Below are 17,496 nucleotides of genomic sequence, written 5' to 3' on the forward strand. Positions count from 1 at the left end.
TTTTTTTTCCTGGATGGAAACAAGCCTCTGTTCTTTGAGTTACCCCAGATCCATTCTCTTTCTCCACTGATGCAAAAACAAAATTGATCAATCTTGCCATGGTAGGGAGAGAAAAGTTGCTAATTTAATGCAAAGTTAAAAATAATGCTCGAGGACTTGAATGGTTTGTGCAGTGACTCTGGAAAGAAGGGATAATAATGCAGCAGTCTATCTGTCATCAGTGAGGCTGCCCCATCATTGACTCTGATAATATGTGAAGATGATGGATGCCACCGTCTTGTGGCTTGTAACATTTAACATTCATCAGCTCTCACTAAAGGGGGCTTTATCATTGAAATATCTTTATTTAATATGCAACATCTACCTCATACATCATAATTTCAAAGCACTTAGAGAGCCAACAGTCCCTACAACACAGCAGAGCCCACTTTAATTTTTTTCAGTAACTTTTATGTTGCCTGCGTGTTTTGTGACTGACAATGCATAAGTAAGTGTCTGATCACATTGCTGCATGTAAAATGCACATTTCACCGTCAACGTGAAAATTGAGGTATTTTCCTGGGGTGGGGGGAGGGTATTAAATTAGCATTCATCTCTTTTGTTTACTTCTCCAAAGTATCTTATTTGGACAATATGTATATTGTGAGAGCTAGTTCAAGTGTGTGGGCAAAATTTGCAGTTAAGAACTTGCCACTCACAAGTCTCTGTTTGATATGGGCACATACCCACTGGCACTTCATGGCCAGAACTTGAAGCCTGTTGGAACTAAAGTATCTTTGAACTCATCTATGTGCCCATGTACACATCCTGTATTTACTAGGCTCATTTTCAACCTTACTGGTAAAATCTTTGCTTGGCCCAGCTGCCCAGAGATAACTTGTAGACATCGGGCCCTCTTATCTTATGGTTATGTGGCTGGCAAATAAATATTCTGAGCTCTTCTTTGAAGAAGGAAATCTTCTGGGGGATTAGGTAGAAATTTATATGAAAGGGCATGGCTTTGCAGGGTCCTTCTTTAATCTCAAACACAAGTGCTTAATATTACCAACTATAAAATGCAGCCCACTGCCCCAAACAATTTTTACCATTGATTTATTTTCTGCCTGTTTAACGAGTGTTTCATGGGATATTCTTCCTTGACTTCTACTCTGTCAAAATATTGATATTTTATAAGGAAAGTAGCTCTGCAGAAGAATGTTTTTTTCAATGAAGTCAGAAAAATGTATGACTTCAAAGGCCCTGTGAATGTGTTGTTGAATGTTCCGAATGTTTTTTGTTATGATTAAAAGCAAGCTGATAATACTGAATTGTGAGTGCACTTCATTTTTTGTAAAAGAAAAGATATTATCATCATGTAAGCTTTGTTGTCTTAGGATTTTACAAACCATGGCATGTAATTTTCCCTCTTCTCCTTCCTTGTCAAAATATTGATATTCTTTCAGGAACTTTATTTTTTTTACTGAGAATATTTTCCGGTAAAATCAAAGAGAATGAATGACTAGAAAGATACTTGAAATATGCATATTGATAGGTAGCACGGTCTGTTGATTTTCAGAGAAAGTTGTTTTCCCCCCATGAAAATACAGTTAAAGGTTGTTCTTCCAAGAAGATTGCAGGTGTCACATCAAAACTCCTTTTGCATTTAACACAGGGAGAGCATTCACATGCAAATATTTGAAATGCGAAACAATGTGATAAAACAAAGGTTGAATATTTTGCTTTCCCTGGTACTACTCATCTTCACTTTAATTCTTTTTCTTTACATCATGACAACTGAAAGTGCTACTCAAAAATAGAAATTGGCTGATTAAAAGCAGCTGTCCTCCACCCCCCCCCCCCNGTTGAGGCCTGCATCTGGGTTAATTTGTTCTCTTGCAGTGGTGTTTTCACATAAGATATTGGGGAACCATGCCTAATTTGCTTTTTATTTTCATTCTGATTTTGTAAGTGTGGTACTTCGGAGGTTTCCCCATTTCCTACTTGTGTAACTAGTTAGTATTGCCCAGTGAGGGAAATTCAGGACTATAATTTTGTTGCAAATCTTTCATAGAGATGGTGCTAGATTAAAGCAAGGTTTATTCTGTGTTTTCTTCCGACACAGATTTCAACATATTCCATGATGAAGGAGAACTGGAAGACTTCCTGCACAATTTGACTGATGGGAATTAATTATAGAAATATAATGATATTCAAAAATAATATTAGAAAGCACAAATGTAGTGAGGCTGTACAAATGAGACACAGCCTCTATCAAGTAATTGTATGTTTGCTCTTTAAGGATATTTCCAAGTTTCTAAACATCTTACAGAAGAGAACACTCAGAGTATTTCCATCTAATGCTGAACATGCTCAGTACAGAACTAGGTCATTGAACAATAGACTGAACAGCAATCAGCACTCTACTGCTGCATAATGCATTAAGTATAACATGCAGAAACCATTCCCGGAGCTGGAAGCTGCTATTTCATGTCTGTAAATTCAAGCTGACATGACATTTAATATTGTTTCATAGTAATGAACAACAAGGTTTCATTCATTCATAAGCACAACACAAAGCCAAGTTTGAGTCTGGAGAGTAGTAAGGAGGTGTGAAGGGGACACGTGCTATGTTTTTGCAGACAAGAACACCGTATTAGTGATGGTCAGTGAGCCCTCTGCTACTGATCTGGAGAGCTGCAGCAGGAGAGTTCACTGTGATATTTCAGGCTCCTTGTCCTAGAAGAACTGGTTAACAAGACAAACATGTTTGAGTTTCCCTCCTATAACACAGCAGGAGTATTTAAATTTCCTGACTCCATGGCCGGCTGGGAGTAATAATCTTTTTACTTCCCAAGAAGTTACAGTTGAAACTCCTAGGCAAAATAATAGCATCAAGGCCATCATCTAGTCTGCCTGCTTTGAAACATTTGTTTTTGAAATCCTCTTGCCTAAAATTCCGATTTGTATTTTCCCAGGAATACCAACGCAAACTGCGATCTCTAAATGAGAAAATTCCTCTCCTGTTAACTAGCAGTATATTTTAACGGGAATTGCTCTTTCAAGTTTTGCATATTGGGCTCAAATCTTTCAATTGCATTCCTTTTAGATTACTGGAGCAAATCCCACTGAGAGAAGACGCACTGTGCAGCCCAGCAGGCTTCCCGGCACAGGTTTCCTTTTCTTACAGGTATTATGCTTTAGATGCTGTCAGCACTGTCAGTGCCACCACCAGGCTTTAGTGGAATCTTCCTGAGAAATTTTCTGAGCCCCAGTTGGTCAGAAATGATGTTTGTAAATCCAAGTTTTGCCCGCTAAGCAAGATAGAAACTGGAAGGAAAAAGTGGCTGCTTCGGAAGCTAGAATAAGCCTCTGATTATTCTTTCCTCTAGGAAAGAACACGCTTTGAGAATTTGGGGCCCCAGTTAACAGGAAAGTCAAGTGAAGATGGAAAGCTGGGCCCAGGTGTCATCGATCTTACTCGGCCAGAAGATGCAGAGGGTGAGTGGCTTTTCCGTAGGTCTTTTCTGCTGCTCCGGGCATTTGTGAAGGTGCATCTGAGTTAGCTATAGGATTATACAGTCTTTCTCAGGAGTGCCAGCTGGGGTTTTTGTTTGTTTGTTTTTTCTTTTTTTTTTTTCTTTTTTTGCCAAATCAGAGGAACTGCTAGCCTCCATTATATATTATAGTTGAGGACACTGGGATGTAGCTAGATCCTATATTACCAAACACATAGTGATTCATGTACTTCAAGGTGCCATTTTAAAGTTTTTGAATAAAATGACCCTCTGCGCTCCAATGAATAACAGAATTCTGTGTTTCCTCCACGTCACTACATACTTGTTTTAAAAAAGCACTAACTTATACAAAGGAGGATTTTTTTTGACCCTAAATCAAGTGAGTCCCAGGTGTAATCAAACCTTTTTGGGAACTCAGTGATGGTTTGCAGCAGATCTAGTGTAAAATTAATAATTGTTCAGCCTATGCCTGAGCACTGTCCATTACTAAAATCTTGTGAAAGTCTAGATAGAAAGACCAGCTTCACTCTGAGTGGGTTTATCCATGGCACTGTCAATGCCTGTCCACTTCTCTTACCTTTTTGTTTGTTTGTTTTAAATGCACAAGCAGCAAATCAGCAGAAATTGCTCCCCAGAGGCTGGGTACAATTTATGAGTTGGGTCAGCACTTCAGTAGTAATGTTGCCTGGTTATTTACTGTGTCATCACAGAGTAGGGACTGGTTTTCCCGTTAGCTGTTCCTTTGGCAGAATCCCTCCCACCAGTCAGGGAAGATTAATTTGTTCTCTTCAGAGTAACACAATACTTCACCTATCTTAGGTCCCAGCTAAAGTTCTTTTTTTGCTTGAGGAGAAGAATCTTACTATTATCCCTTTTACTGGCAAAATTTCTTCCAGGACCCTAATCCCTTGAAAACACATGAAGACATTTCATAGCCACATCTAACTAGACATGGCTTCTGGTGACAGCTTGGGGCCATCCCAGGCAGTCAGAAATCCCTGGCATGAACACTAAAAGATGGGCAGTTACAGACATTAGGAGGCACTTCACAGAGTATTTAGAAGGCATATTTTTATACCAGTAGGAGAGACTGATGTTTCATGATAGTCCTGGGGACAAGGCGTTAAATTCTGACCATCATGTATGTGGGGGATGGGGCAAGGAAAGGGAAAAGGAAAAGGAAGAGGAGGAGGAGGAAGGTGGGGAAGAGGAGGAGAAGGAGGAGAAATAGAAAGAGAAGCAGAGGGGAGGAAGAGGTAGGAGGGAGGTTAAAGCCAGACATACACTTGCTGCCTTTCATGAAGAATGTGTACCAAGAGCACAGTGACACTGACATTTTATAGGCACTTAGAAGTATAGGTTTTTCCTCATGAGGGCTGAGGTTCCTTGGCCTAGGGAGCCAGTTTATTCAGGCCAGGTCCATCTCAATGTTGTTGCAAGACTGTACCATGGGGTACCTAAATCTTTGACCATATACAATGAAATAACATTTTTCAACACTTTGGAGTATTCAGCCTGTTCATTTTTCCATAGACTAGGAAGTACAGAGTTCTATCACCCTACCCTTGTTACACCAGTTTTCTTAACCTATCATTCTTCCTTCTTCATTTGGTTTCTTGACTGTATAATGGGTATACATATAGTCAGTCACCACTTAATAATGCTAATAATTAGTTGATGATATTATGTGCCTGGTAAATTAAAAAGCCTGATTGGAGTTATTAACCATTATGAAAGGAAAAAATGAAAACCTTAATTATAGAGCGACATATTGTATAGAAATATTCTTGGAAATTCCATTTCATACCCAGATTGTCTGGATGCAGACCAATTTCCTAGTTAATTTGGTTTTTGTTGTTGTTGGTTAGCAAACATTTCTGAAGCACTTACGTTCAAGAAAATATGCTAAGTTTTTTATGCATACTTTCTCATGTAAACCTTATGCAACACTGTAAAGAAGGCGTTATTATTTCTTTTCCATGTTACAGATGAGAATATTAACGACAAGAGTAATTAAGTAACTTGCCGCAGGTCACACAGCTAGTAAGGCATATTGCTGAGAGTCAACCCCAGGCAGCCTGGCCCCGGAACCCAAGCTTCTAACTACTGTGCTATATGGCATGCCCTGTGTATAAGATAAATACATGGTGCCTTCACTTTTCTGAACAGACTCCTTGTGACCTTCCTCAGTATGGCCCATTTCCTCTCCCCTAAATATAGCAAGTCATGCCATATACCAGCTCTCGTGTTACTCTGTCATACACAGCAGCAATGCCTGATGAGTGTAATAGTAGAAGGGCTGTAGTGGCCCAGGAGCTTAAGGAGCGTGTGAAAACCTCCCTTCAGAAGCTTGCCCAGAGTTGCCATTGAGACCTCATGTGCTTTTGGGGGACTGAGTTCATGAATGGAGTCAAGTTACTGGCTCTAATATCGACAGAAGTGCACTGCCTTTGTGAGGACTGCTGGGATGGGTAGCAGCCTTCTGCTGACTTCAGGATATTTCCTGGCATTTGTTCAAGTAAGAGCTAGTTGCAAAGCCTGCTGGAGTTACAGTTCATATTAAAGTCAGAGTAGATAACAGGTACACATAATATTTTCTCTACTTTGCTCCTTCATATTTTCCTTAACAGGAAGAGTAAGAAGGGACTGTAGTGAAAGAATAACTATAGCTTATAAACTCCTCAATCACTTTGTGGCCTAAACAAAATGAAATGAAATGAAACAAAACAAAACATTTCTTAAGTGTCTGCTGTGGGCCAGAACTAGACGCTAGATAAACCAAGGGAAGCAAAACAGATATGTTCCTGACTGCTTGGAGTTTAAAGTCTAGTGAAGGAAGACAGAAGATTAAAAGGGAAATGCATACAGACAGACAGATAGGCATAATTGTCATTGAGAAACATGTTAAAAAGATCAAGATTTGGTTGTGCCACCCAGAGATTCAGAGTGAAAGCTGCTTAGGTGAGCTCAATGGCCAGGTGAGTTCTGCAGCTCTAGCCCAGCATGCCTCCTCTTCTCAGTCTGTACATGATCATGTCCATGTTTCCTCTGGCTTGGAACAGCAAGTTAGATGTTTTTTTGCAGCTTTATTCAGATAGTGATATATGGCAGTGGGTAAAATGAATGTGTACTATGTGATGATTTGGTACACATGTATATTAGGAAAGGATTACCACAAGTTAGTTAACACATCTATCACCTTACATGATTGCCTCGTTTTTAATGAGAACATTTAAGATCTACTTTCTGAGCAACTTTTGAGTATATAATACAGTACTGTTAATTACAGTCTCCATGCTATACATTAGCTCCCAGAGCTTAGCCATCTTATAACTAGAAGTTTATAGCCTTTGACCAACATCTCTCCCCTTCCTAATCCCTGGAAACCACTATTCTACTCTGTTTCTGAGTTTTTCCTTTTTCGATTCCACAAATAAGTGAAACCATACAGTATTATTTGTCTTTCTCTGATTTGTTTCACTTTGCATAATGTCTTCAAGGTACATGCATGTCGTTGCAAATGGCAGGATTTTCTTTTGTGGATGTATAATAGTCACAAAAAACTCCTTCAAGAGGAGTGTATGTGTGAGTATCACATTTTCTTTATCTATTCATCCATTGATGTACATTGATGTACACTTAGGTGGTTTCCATGTTTGGTTATTGTGAATAATGCAGAACAGCAATCTTAAGGGACTTGCACCCCATCCTCCTGTGAGGCTTCTGAAGTGACTAACGTACGTCAGCCTAGGAGATGAGGGCCTGGTCCAGCTGGGCTTCCCAGGAAAATGTCTGGCAGTCATGAAAATGCCAATACCACTTACTAAGCAACTTGAGGACCTGCTTCATAGCTCTGAGCATGGAAGCTGCAAAGGAAAGGTCACCCAAAGAGGCAGCTGTGCATATGTGTATTAAACACTCATCAAAATCAAATGACAAAACCATAAGCCAGGAAAACAGAAATTAAAAATATAAAAGGCAAATGCCTTCAAAATTTTATTTTTAAAGTCCAGCTGTTATTTGGCTTGAATATGACAAGACAGCATTTCTTGTTCACCATGATATTTATAAAACTACAAATTCATTGGTGCTGGGGGCTTAGGAAACATGTGTAAGGTCTTGTTATACTTTGAAGCAGTTGAAGGCTTACTATGTACTGAGCCCAAAAAATGTGTTAGCTCCTATGTGGGACATAGAAGAGAGGACTTGATTAGTGGAGCCAGTCACCATGTATTAAGAATGATGAGCAGCTGCTTAACTTTTTATCGACTTCTCCCCTCTCCTTGTTCTCTTCAGGCAAGATGTGATGGGTCTCCCAACTCTCCTGATTTCAAGGTTGCAAAGTACAGTAGGAAGGGTGCTGGCCCAGTTATTGGGAGGTTTGGATTAAGGCTCTTTTACTAAAGGATGGCTAACAAGTGACTAATGCCTCCTTATCTTTTCAAAGATGTGTTCTGTATTTCATTATCTCTAAGGTCCATTCCAATTTCAAGATTGTTAGTAAGGTCTTTTTGGACACAGAAAGTGTTTCTTATAAGAAAGGTGATCGGTGCACAATAGCTTTCACTTTGTTTTTTTCCAGAGAAATAAAAGAGAAGACCAGTAACTTTGAGAGGATATTTGTGTCACTTGTTGAATCCAATTTTCACATCCCTTGAACTTTATTAATGAGCAGCTGTCTCTCATTGTATTTCACGGATGGTCCCCTTCTTTTTCTCTCTCCTCTCCTTCTCTTCTCCCAGCAATAACTGTTGTGGCTTGCCTTCTTTTTTAAATTCTTTCTACCCTGTTTCTTCTCTCTCTCTTACTGGGGATCTCTAAAGAGATACATTTTTTTTTTTCCATTTTGCAGACTATCTGGGGTAAGAAAACATTTTCCTAACACCTCTTTTAATTCTACAATTCAATCATTGTGTCTTAGCCTCAGAGGAAGGCTGCACCACATTTTGATATGGGGAATCAGGGAATAGGAGCTCCGAAAGGGATGATCATTGGCCAGACTTCTGGACCCTGGGTTGAAACTGTGGTGATGTGCTGTCTGTCCTCCATGTATTAAAAACTTGCATTGATTTGAGTGGAAATGGATATGTGTACCCCGAATAGTCCCTTTTAGAACTATTGCTCTCAGATTTGCTTACAAGACTTTTATAGATTTGTACTGAATTGTGAACTGGATCCCAGCCAACATGGCCTTAACCTTTCTGAAAGCTTTGTTTTTTGGTGAACTTCTGATTGCTTCTATGTTTTATACCTCAGATTAGCTCTATTATTGTCAACTTAAGCTCTCTGGTTGTAGACAAATAAGAAAGACTGCAACTTTTCGTCTTTTTTCTTAAAAAATGCACCACTTAATACTGTTTTCTCTTAAAAATTCTGCTTACCCTTTGATTCGCACTCTGGTAAATCTATGAAACTTTTCTCATACCCTTTCCCCTCCCTGGGTCCTTCTTATCCCTGGTGGAAAGGGAAGATTGATTTGAAGATACACGGCCCATTCAGGGCAGCAGAGGGGGGCTGTAGTGTAATGTGGGGTGGGGTTTAAAGGCTAAACTGCTTGTACTTTGGAATGTGAAAGTCATTATTATTTCAAATCCAGAATACAGTGCTTCCCATTGCAACACTTATATTCTCAGAATTGGAATAAAGAAATGACATCATCAAATTCACAGTTCCAGACAAGAAATCCCTTCATAGAAGCCTAACAAGTGGTCATCTCCCTTCTGTTCAAATGTGTCTATTAGTCTATTAACAGAAAGCTACTTCTTGAGAAGCTCATTCCAATCCTAATTATTCTTTGTTATTGATAGCCAGAATTTGTCTCTGTTTCCTTATAACCTCAGGGCTAGTCTGACTTTTGGGTTCCAAAAAATAAAGCTTTCCATTTCTCCACATGGTACCGCTTCAGATATTGGACTAGGAGACTTAAAGTCCCCTTGTTCCACCCTTGGCAGGTCACTTTCTTTTCCTGAATGTTCTCATCTCTAGGTGAGAAAGTTGGTCTAGGTGATTTCTAGTTGGCAGTTTTTTACCTGTCTTATTATACTGCCATATAATTGAAATCATTCTCCTTTAAGTCAACTAGAATGTGACAAGTATCAATTAGGGACCATACCGTCTTTTAAAGAAGTGAAATTATTAGAGAAATATACCATTTCTATAATGAGATGTCTTTGCCCAAGAAGGAATCCAAGTACTAGAGTATATATCCAGCATATAAGATGGGGAATGATACATCTTAAAAGAAAAGACGAGGTAAATCAGAAGGGGGCTCTAACTGGAGCTGTGCTTATGGGTCTGACCTTTCACAGCTGCCTAAAACAGTGTTTCCAGGAATCTTAGAGAAAATAAAGGCAAAGAATTTTCTATGGAACCAGCAGGCTGGGATCTGATGCCAGGATCAGTAGCCAGGGAGGCCCAAGACCTTGATGAGGACTGAGTAACAGCCACAGGCTGGGAGATAAGCAGAGTTCACAAAGCCCTTGGCTCTGGACTAACTCTGTTGTATGAGTATCACAAAAATGTATTTTACTGTGGATATAAACAGTTTTAGAGGATCCTGTGCACCAGTTTATATCAGCACTATATATAAAGTACCGCTCTCTTAAACAAGCAAATAAACTTCTCTTAAAGAAATATATTTGCTGTGTCTTAAAAGCTCCCAAATAACTTTTAATGTTGGTAGAAAACAATTTCCATTGAACTCTCCAAGTGATGGATAGTCCTGATGGGGCAAGAGAGTGAAATGTCAAAAGATTCTTATATAACTCCATCCCCTAATACTTCATAAAGGGAACTCAACCTGCTTCTCAGATTTGCTTAAGCTAGAAAGCCCAAAGAGCTAGTCTCCCTTTATTGAGGAACCTAGCTCTGGCCAGTAGCTGGTTTCTCACTAGGCTGGCTTTAACTCTAAAGAAGTGTCAGTGATAATGTACATAACCACCACCACCACCACCGCCACCACTACCAACACACACACACACACACACACACACACACACACACACATCTAGTTTCATGATTGAATATCATCCACCCTAGGAAAGAAATGCTTGTTTATGCTATTACTGAATCACACAGAAGTACTCCCACAACTTGTCTCAGAAACTGGGCCACAAAAGATTAACAACATCTTCCATGAAAATTAGCCCCAAGATAAGAGCAGCCAGCATACGTTCCCAGTGGGACTGCAAAATCAGTCCATGCTTTCTCAGTATTATGTATGTCTACTTCACACATACAAAAATATTAGAGTAAACCATGGCCGACAGAGGTCACTCTGCCATGTTTGGACTGAATGTGTAGCCCTTGGGGCATGGATCTTGTCTACTTACCTGTCCCAGAATCATTCTTTCTTGGCAGCAAGAGCCATTTGACTTGCTGTCTGCCGGCTATTGAATCCAGCCCAACCTTAAGCTGGTGGAATTTAAAGAGCATCAGGCCAATTTGGAATGCTTTTTAAATTCTTTCTGTTTAAGGTCAGGGTTGGATTTGAGACCAATTGCCCCCCTAACTGGTCCTTTCCTTTTTCTCAAGTTCTGATAATTGTGCTTCTAATTTATTTCAAAAAAGTTGATAACCACCTACTTAGCTCTTGCTCACTTTCACTTACTGACTTCTTAGCTTTTTTCTTTAAGAAATTTTTATTTTTGCATATCTCCTCCTTTTATATTCATTGTCTCACTTTACTCTGCTTGTCTAACACTGTTTGCTTATGTCCACTACTTATTGTTTCATACTCTTTAGCAATAGTTCCCTGTAGATTGAATTGCCGGTACCAATAGCCAGGCCTTTCTAATCAGGATCTCCCTCTGTTCAGGACCCTCCAGTCTTCAATTTTACCTTCATGTTCAAGTTTTAATTTGCTGATTATCTCTTATGTGTGCAGCACACATGGGAATGGAGGGAAGGATTTCTTAAAAGATGGACTGCACTATATTGTCCAAGAGCTAGTAATGTGGTTGGTAATTATAATATTAGTACACGTAGAAAGCAAAGCAACCTAACATGTTACATGTTCAAGTGCATCATTAGGGAAACAGGGAAAAAAATGCTGTTTAGGGGGGAAGCTACTGTGCTTTGTGGACAACAATGATTGTTGAAACCCTGATAGAAATATAGCTGGAGATAAGCCCAGGTTTGGATGAACAAAGAGAGGGGGAAGAACTTTCAGTTGAGGGAATAATCCAAGCAGACACATAAACAGTAAAGCACACAGATATTTATAACGAAGTGCCAGAAGGGAAGTTCCTCACCCTTGTGTTCCCCATCAAGCCCAGCAAAAGTTTTGCATATATTTGTATTCAGTAAATATTTGTGGAATTGAACAGGTTATAGAAATACCTGGGTTCCATATTGTAAATGGCCATGAATGCCAGGCTCAAGAATTTAGGCTTTGCTATCAAATAAACAGGCATTAACCTTCAATTGTTCAACACTGACTTAGACTACAAAGGTTAAAAATAATGGAAAAGCAGCAGTTCATTTAGTCTGGAAGATCTGTTAGTCTCTTAATTCTTGTGTTTTGTTTAATATCATTTCAGAGTGGATATTCAGTGAGCATCTTTTCATATAACATAATCAGAGAGCTGAATAGGTGTTAGGAGGGTTTTAATTGAAGTCATATTAAAAAACACTTCTTTTCTTCCTGGGTATATTACTCATTTAAGTGTAATTTCACTTAGTCTGATTTGACTGATGGATGTCTTACAGATCTCTCGTGTACTTTTGCCTCTCACTAATAAAGAGTGTTTTTTTCAATTGTTTTTGTTCTTCTCTACTACCTGTAGACATGATGCCCCATATTGGATATTGGTACCAGAGAAAAGCAAGTGTGTAAGAATCCATTGACATTTGCATTATACTGTAGACTGTTAAATTTAGGAGTAGGCTATAAAAAAGTAACTCCGAACTAAAACTTAATATCCCAAGTCTCAGCCCCAGAGAGAATTTCATAAGCAATCTATTCAACCATTTTAAATTTATACTAAAAATACAAATTGCAGTTTACTGGTTTACGTATGTGTTTCATGGGAGAGAAATAACTTCATGCGGCTTTAATATAAGCTCACTTCTCACTGGGAAGGCCAATCATACCTGAGGACAAAATGGAAAAGGATAATGGCTACTCCATGTTGCGGACTTACAGAACTGCTAGTAGAGGAGAAAGAAAAACAACTATCAAATGTCCCTGAAACTACTTTGCCCTTCATTTATTACAGTATCGTGATCAATAATCCTAATCCTTTGTTATTTCAGTGAGTCCTTTATAAAAAGCTGATCCATAAAGTCACAAGATAATGATCTCTTTCCTTTTTTTCTGGCTAAGTTTGAGCAGCATAGTCTGGTTATAGTTTCCACATGTGGGAACTCTGGGATATGAGATGGTCTTTTGGGGTTAGGTCCTATGCACATTCAATACATTTTAGCTCTTTGTCATAGAGACCCTTTTGAATATTTTTAGCTTTAGGGCAGAAGAGACTCCATTAAGTAGTAAATTGCACTCTCCAGCTAACTTGTAGGTTCATTTTATAACTACTCTGAAGGACAGAACTATGCAGCTCAGGGCACATCACCCAGGTATGGGGAAAGACTAGAAAGGGAACAAATATGAGTTAAGCACCTGATATGTTCTAGGTACTGGAATAGACTCTACTGCTTCTCTTGCCATTACTACTGCTACTATTTCTAAGGCCACCTACTGTTTAGTGAGTGGTTACTGAGATCTAGTCACTGAGCTAAGAAATTTATGTTTCTGTTTAATCCTTACAAGGATCCTGACAAGAAGAAATGATTAACTCCCTTTTGTAAGGAGATGAGATTACCATTTTAGGTAAAGGGAATAATTTTCCCAAGTTAGGGAAGATCAAATGTAGAGTTAAATCCCAGATCTGTCTAATTACATAGCATCTAAGCCATACTGACTCCCATTTTTCTCCAAGATGAGTTGATTGAGTTGGTTGTTTTTGTTGGGGTAGCTTTTTCCTATTGGTTTTTATTAAAAAGCAAAAATAAAAGAGAGAGAACTGGAAACTTTATTTTTAAGTTTATTTATTTATTTTGAAAGGGAGAGAGAGAAAGAGTGCAGGGGAGGAGCAGAGAAAGGAAAAGAGAGAGAGAGAGAGAGAGAGATTGAGAATCCCAAGCAGGGATTCTCTGCACTGTCAGCACAGAGCCTGACACAGAGCTCGAACCCATGAATTGTTAGATCATTACCAAAGCCAAGACCAAGAGTAAGATGGTTAACCAACTGAGCTACCCAGGCACCTCGAGAAATAGAAACTTTTGAAAGTTTTTTTAATCTTTCAAACCATACAAATATTAAGTAGCTTTCAAATACTTTCATCAGATTTTCAGGGCCAAGCAGATCATGGAAGTGAATTGAGTAGCCAAAATCCTTCTAATACTATTTCCATACAGTAACCTAATAAAAAAATTTAGTTACTACTGTACCCAGTATCTGTATTTCTCATTCTAATAAAAGGAAAATTCTCTGAAACAAATGAAATGGAGAAGAGAAACCAATTAAATGAATTTTGTGGAGCTTTAAAAGCTAAGTCTAGATGCCACTGAAACAATTCAGCTGACCATTTTAGAAATTCCTTCTCATGGGAAGTGTGAGACTTAAGGGATAGTTGCATCTGAATCTCTCATGATTTTTGCCACTTTCTAACTGTGAGACCTGGACAACTTAACCTCTGTAAACTTCAGTTTCCTCATGTGGAATAAGGAATGTGGATTAGATGATCTTTAATATCCCTCTCGTATTAAAGTTCTCTAATTATATGAGCATGTTTCATCTATTTCCTAATGACTCTCTGCTATCTAGGGAAGCTCCCATCATAGGCCTGTTTGCATACATGCTTCAGTTGTGTGTATTTATGCACACCCTACAATGTTAGAATAGCTTGCAGATTTCATATTTCCAAAAAGCTCAGACTTCCCCTACCATCCTTTCAAGATTACCCAGGAAGTGAGGAAGCTGGGATTTCAGGATTGTGTAGTGTGGCAAGTCAATAAAAGAACTAAGATTGGAACAAATGATCTCTGAGTTCCAGACAACTATTGGTATATTTTCCCATCAAAGCCTTATTATTTACAGATAGCTCAAGTAAGGCAAAGTATTCAACAGAGTATAAAAAATAAAATAGGATTTATACAAAATCCAATTTCAAAAATTACCAATTTCTAATGCAACAGGTAGCCATCTGAGTCCCACTCTGAAATTTTCACTGTTGAAGATGTCCACTAATCTCTACTGTGACATTTGAGTACTTACTGTATGCTCACTTGTGTGCCAGACCTTGGGGAAGCAGTTACAAATAAGACAAAGTCGTCCCTGCCCCTTTTGGGGTGCACAGACTCGTGAAGAAGGTGGGCACACACAACTGATAATTTGGGTAAAATATGGTAAGTGTTAAGATAAAGGTATGCACAGGATGCCATGGGAGCCTAAAAGACTTAGTCCAACCTGATACACCAGGCACAACTGCCTAGAGAAGATCATCCCTGACCTGAGTCAAAGAATAAGTGATTTTAAGGTGGACAGAAAATTCTAGGAAAAGGAAAGCGTGAATTCTTAGTACGAAACGGTATGGGGTATGGAAACTAAAAGTAGTTCAATATTATATATATATGTGTGTTTATATATATAATATATATTTTAATATTTTATTTATTTCTGAGAGAGAGAGAAAGAGAGAGACACCATGAGCAGAGGAGGGTCAGAGACAGAGGGAGACACAGAATCTGAAACAGGCTCCAGGCTCTGAGCTAGCTGTCAGCACAGAGCCCGACACAGGGCTTGAACCCATGAACCGTGAGATCATGACCTGAGCCGAAGTCGGATGCTTAACTGACTGAGCCACCCAGGCACCCTAAGTAGTTCTATATTATAAAGCAAACAAAATTTTAAGTAGAGGAGTCAAAGATGGAACTGGAGACATAGGTAGAACATCAGGTCATGGAGAGCCTAGGACTTCATCTTTGGGGCATTAGGGAGCCATTGAAAGCTTTTACATATAGGAGTAGTATGGTCAGAATTGCAGTTGTGATGGTACACTCAGGCTGAAATTAGGAGATGGTATGTAACTGGGGACTGGAGACTCACAGCTGGAAGTAACATATCAGGTAGAAGGCTAGTATTTATAATAGTCCAGCAGAGACAGTGATAAGGATGGAAACAAGAAGATGGATTTAGTAGTATCTTTGCTAACTAATTTTGAAATTTGCTTCATCTTGGTTTGTGCTCTTTAATTTCATGTATAGTCTATGGTAGTGTATCAAGTTGGATGAAGCCAGAAACTGCTGAGCAACATGAATTATTTAGTCTACCAGCTTTTTACCAGCTTCTGTATTCTGCAAGGGAATCTACTTGAATCTGAGCCTGGTGCTCCTGAAAACTTAGGAAGCCAGAACCTATTATTGTCTTATTTCATCCACAGTGGTCTCTGGTTCAAACTTAAATGATTTCTTTTTGCCTGGGCTCAACAGCTTGTAAGCTCTCCTTCTGTGCATGCAAACAGAAAACAGATAATAAGTAGAATATCTGATGTTCTTTGCTACTTTCCAGTCGTTAAAAGAATCACATAAGTTATCCCAGTTGCCCTTGGATCCTATAGTTGAAACAAGATAAAAGGCTCTGTTTAGCTCTCTGTGGAAAGCAAATATAACTTGAGAATTAAAAAACAAAAAGTAAACATGGGCACCAAAACTCAAAGCAAGGGACTCTTGAAAATACAGACTGGTATATCACTGGTTAGAATTTCCTTCATTTTGCAAAGCCACGAGCCACATGCATCAGCTCACCACAAAGTCATTAAGCCTTTTTAAGCTCAGATGAAAAACATTAACAAATACCACAAAAGGCTTTAGTATAGCCCCTTTGTTCATTCACATATGGCACTTTATAACTCCTGCGCCACTCTGGTCGTGTGTTTGTTTAAGCTGCCTCCATCAGGCTGGTCCTGAAAGAACAAAAGACATCTTGAGCAATCCTAAGCAGGAAATGGGCTAATCTAAACATGGTTTGTGACACTTTAAGTAGAATAGAAAGGGGAGGGATTGATTAGTCATTAATGTCCAATTGGCTCCATATGGATGTTGCAATAATAAAGCCTTTTTTCAGAGCAGTAGCAGAGTTATTGAATTAGAGGTTTATGTTTCCTCAGAGCTGACCTTAGGGAATTCCCTTTTGGTTCTTCTTGTTGATCTTTTAAAGAGAATGGAGTTTCCAATAGGAAAAAAATAGAAGCCTTATCCACGATAACACTCACTCATAATCCCACAACTAAGGAATGTATTAATTCAGCATCATTTTAATTCCTGTGTAATTTCAGTCCTACGTACTTTCTTTGCATGCTCTTGCATCTTTGGGGGGGGGCAGTATTTCAGAGACCACTTAGACAGTGGCATGAACTTCATAACTGGTAATGGGTTCCTCTAATGTGCTTAGCTGTGGCAGAGAAATGGCATCCTTACAGGGGGAAAGTAATGTTCCTGCCAAGAAATGGTGGGCTTTGACATTCAGTTACTTTAGATCACTGAATAATGACTGGGGTAGCTTTGGTGTAGGGGAAGTGAATTAGATGGAGGGTCAGAAGGCCTAGGTTCTAGATCTGGTTCCGCTCCTTATTAGCAATATACCACTAACAGGTTATTTCAGAGAAAGGTAATACAACCTCTCTGAGCCCCTTGGTTTTCTCATCTGTAAAGTGGGGTAAATATATCTACCCTCCTATTTATTTCAAAGCATTGTAAGGAGAATCTAGATAACGTATCTACTGAAAGCACTTTGTAAATATTATTGTATATAAAACTACTTAGCACACATGATATGCCTATCCTGGAAACTGACCTCCAGTTTAGTCTAGTGAAATGTCTGTTTCCAAAATTCCCAATGGATTTTTTTCATTATGTGTATATTATTCCTATCTATCTATCTATCCATCTATTGTCTATCTGTCATCTACTTACCTATCTAGTTTATTCAGTGAATTTCTTACTA

At 38.9% G+C, this 17,496-nt stretch overlaps 1 protein-coding gene across 2 annotated transcripts in view; it reads left to right on the forward strand.

Annotated features, from left to right (window-relative positions):
* SOX6 (SRY-box transcription factor 6) overlaps window positions 1–17,496 on the forward strand; it is a 489,234-nt gene that overhangs the window by 445,864 nt on the left and 25,874 nt on the right. For both annotated transcript variants that reach the window (XM_077761053.1, XM_077761054.1), the window contains 2 exons: window positions 3,086–3,166; window positions 3,369–3,477. In XM_077761053.1, the coding sequence (XP_077617179.1) occupies window positions 3,086–3,166; window positions 3,369–3,477 (190 nt within the window). The remainder of the gene's footprint in view (window positions 1–3,085; window positions 3,167–3,368; window positions 3,478–17,496) is intronic.

Source organism: Crocuta crocuta, unplaced genomic scaffold (assembly GCF_008692635.1).
Source record: "Crocuta crocuta isolate KB4526 unplaced genomic scaffold, BGI_CrCroc_1.0 scaffold233, whole genome shotgun sequence".
In the NCBI taxonomy this organism is placed as follows: Eukaryota; Metazoa; Chordata; class Mammalia; order Carnivora; family Hyaenidae; genus Crocuta; species Crocuta crocuta.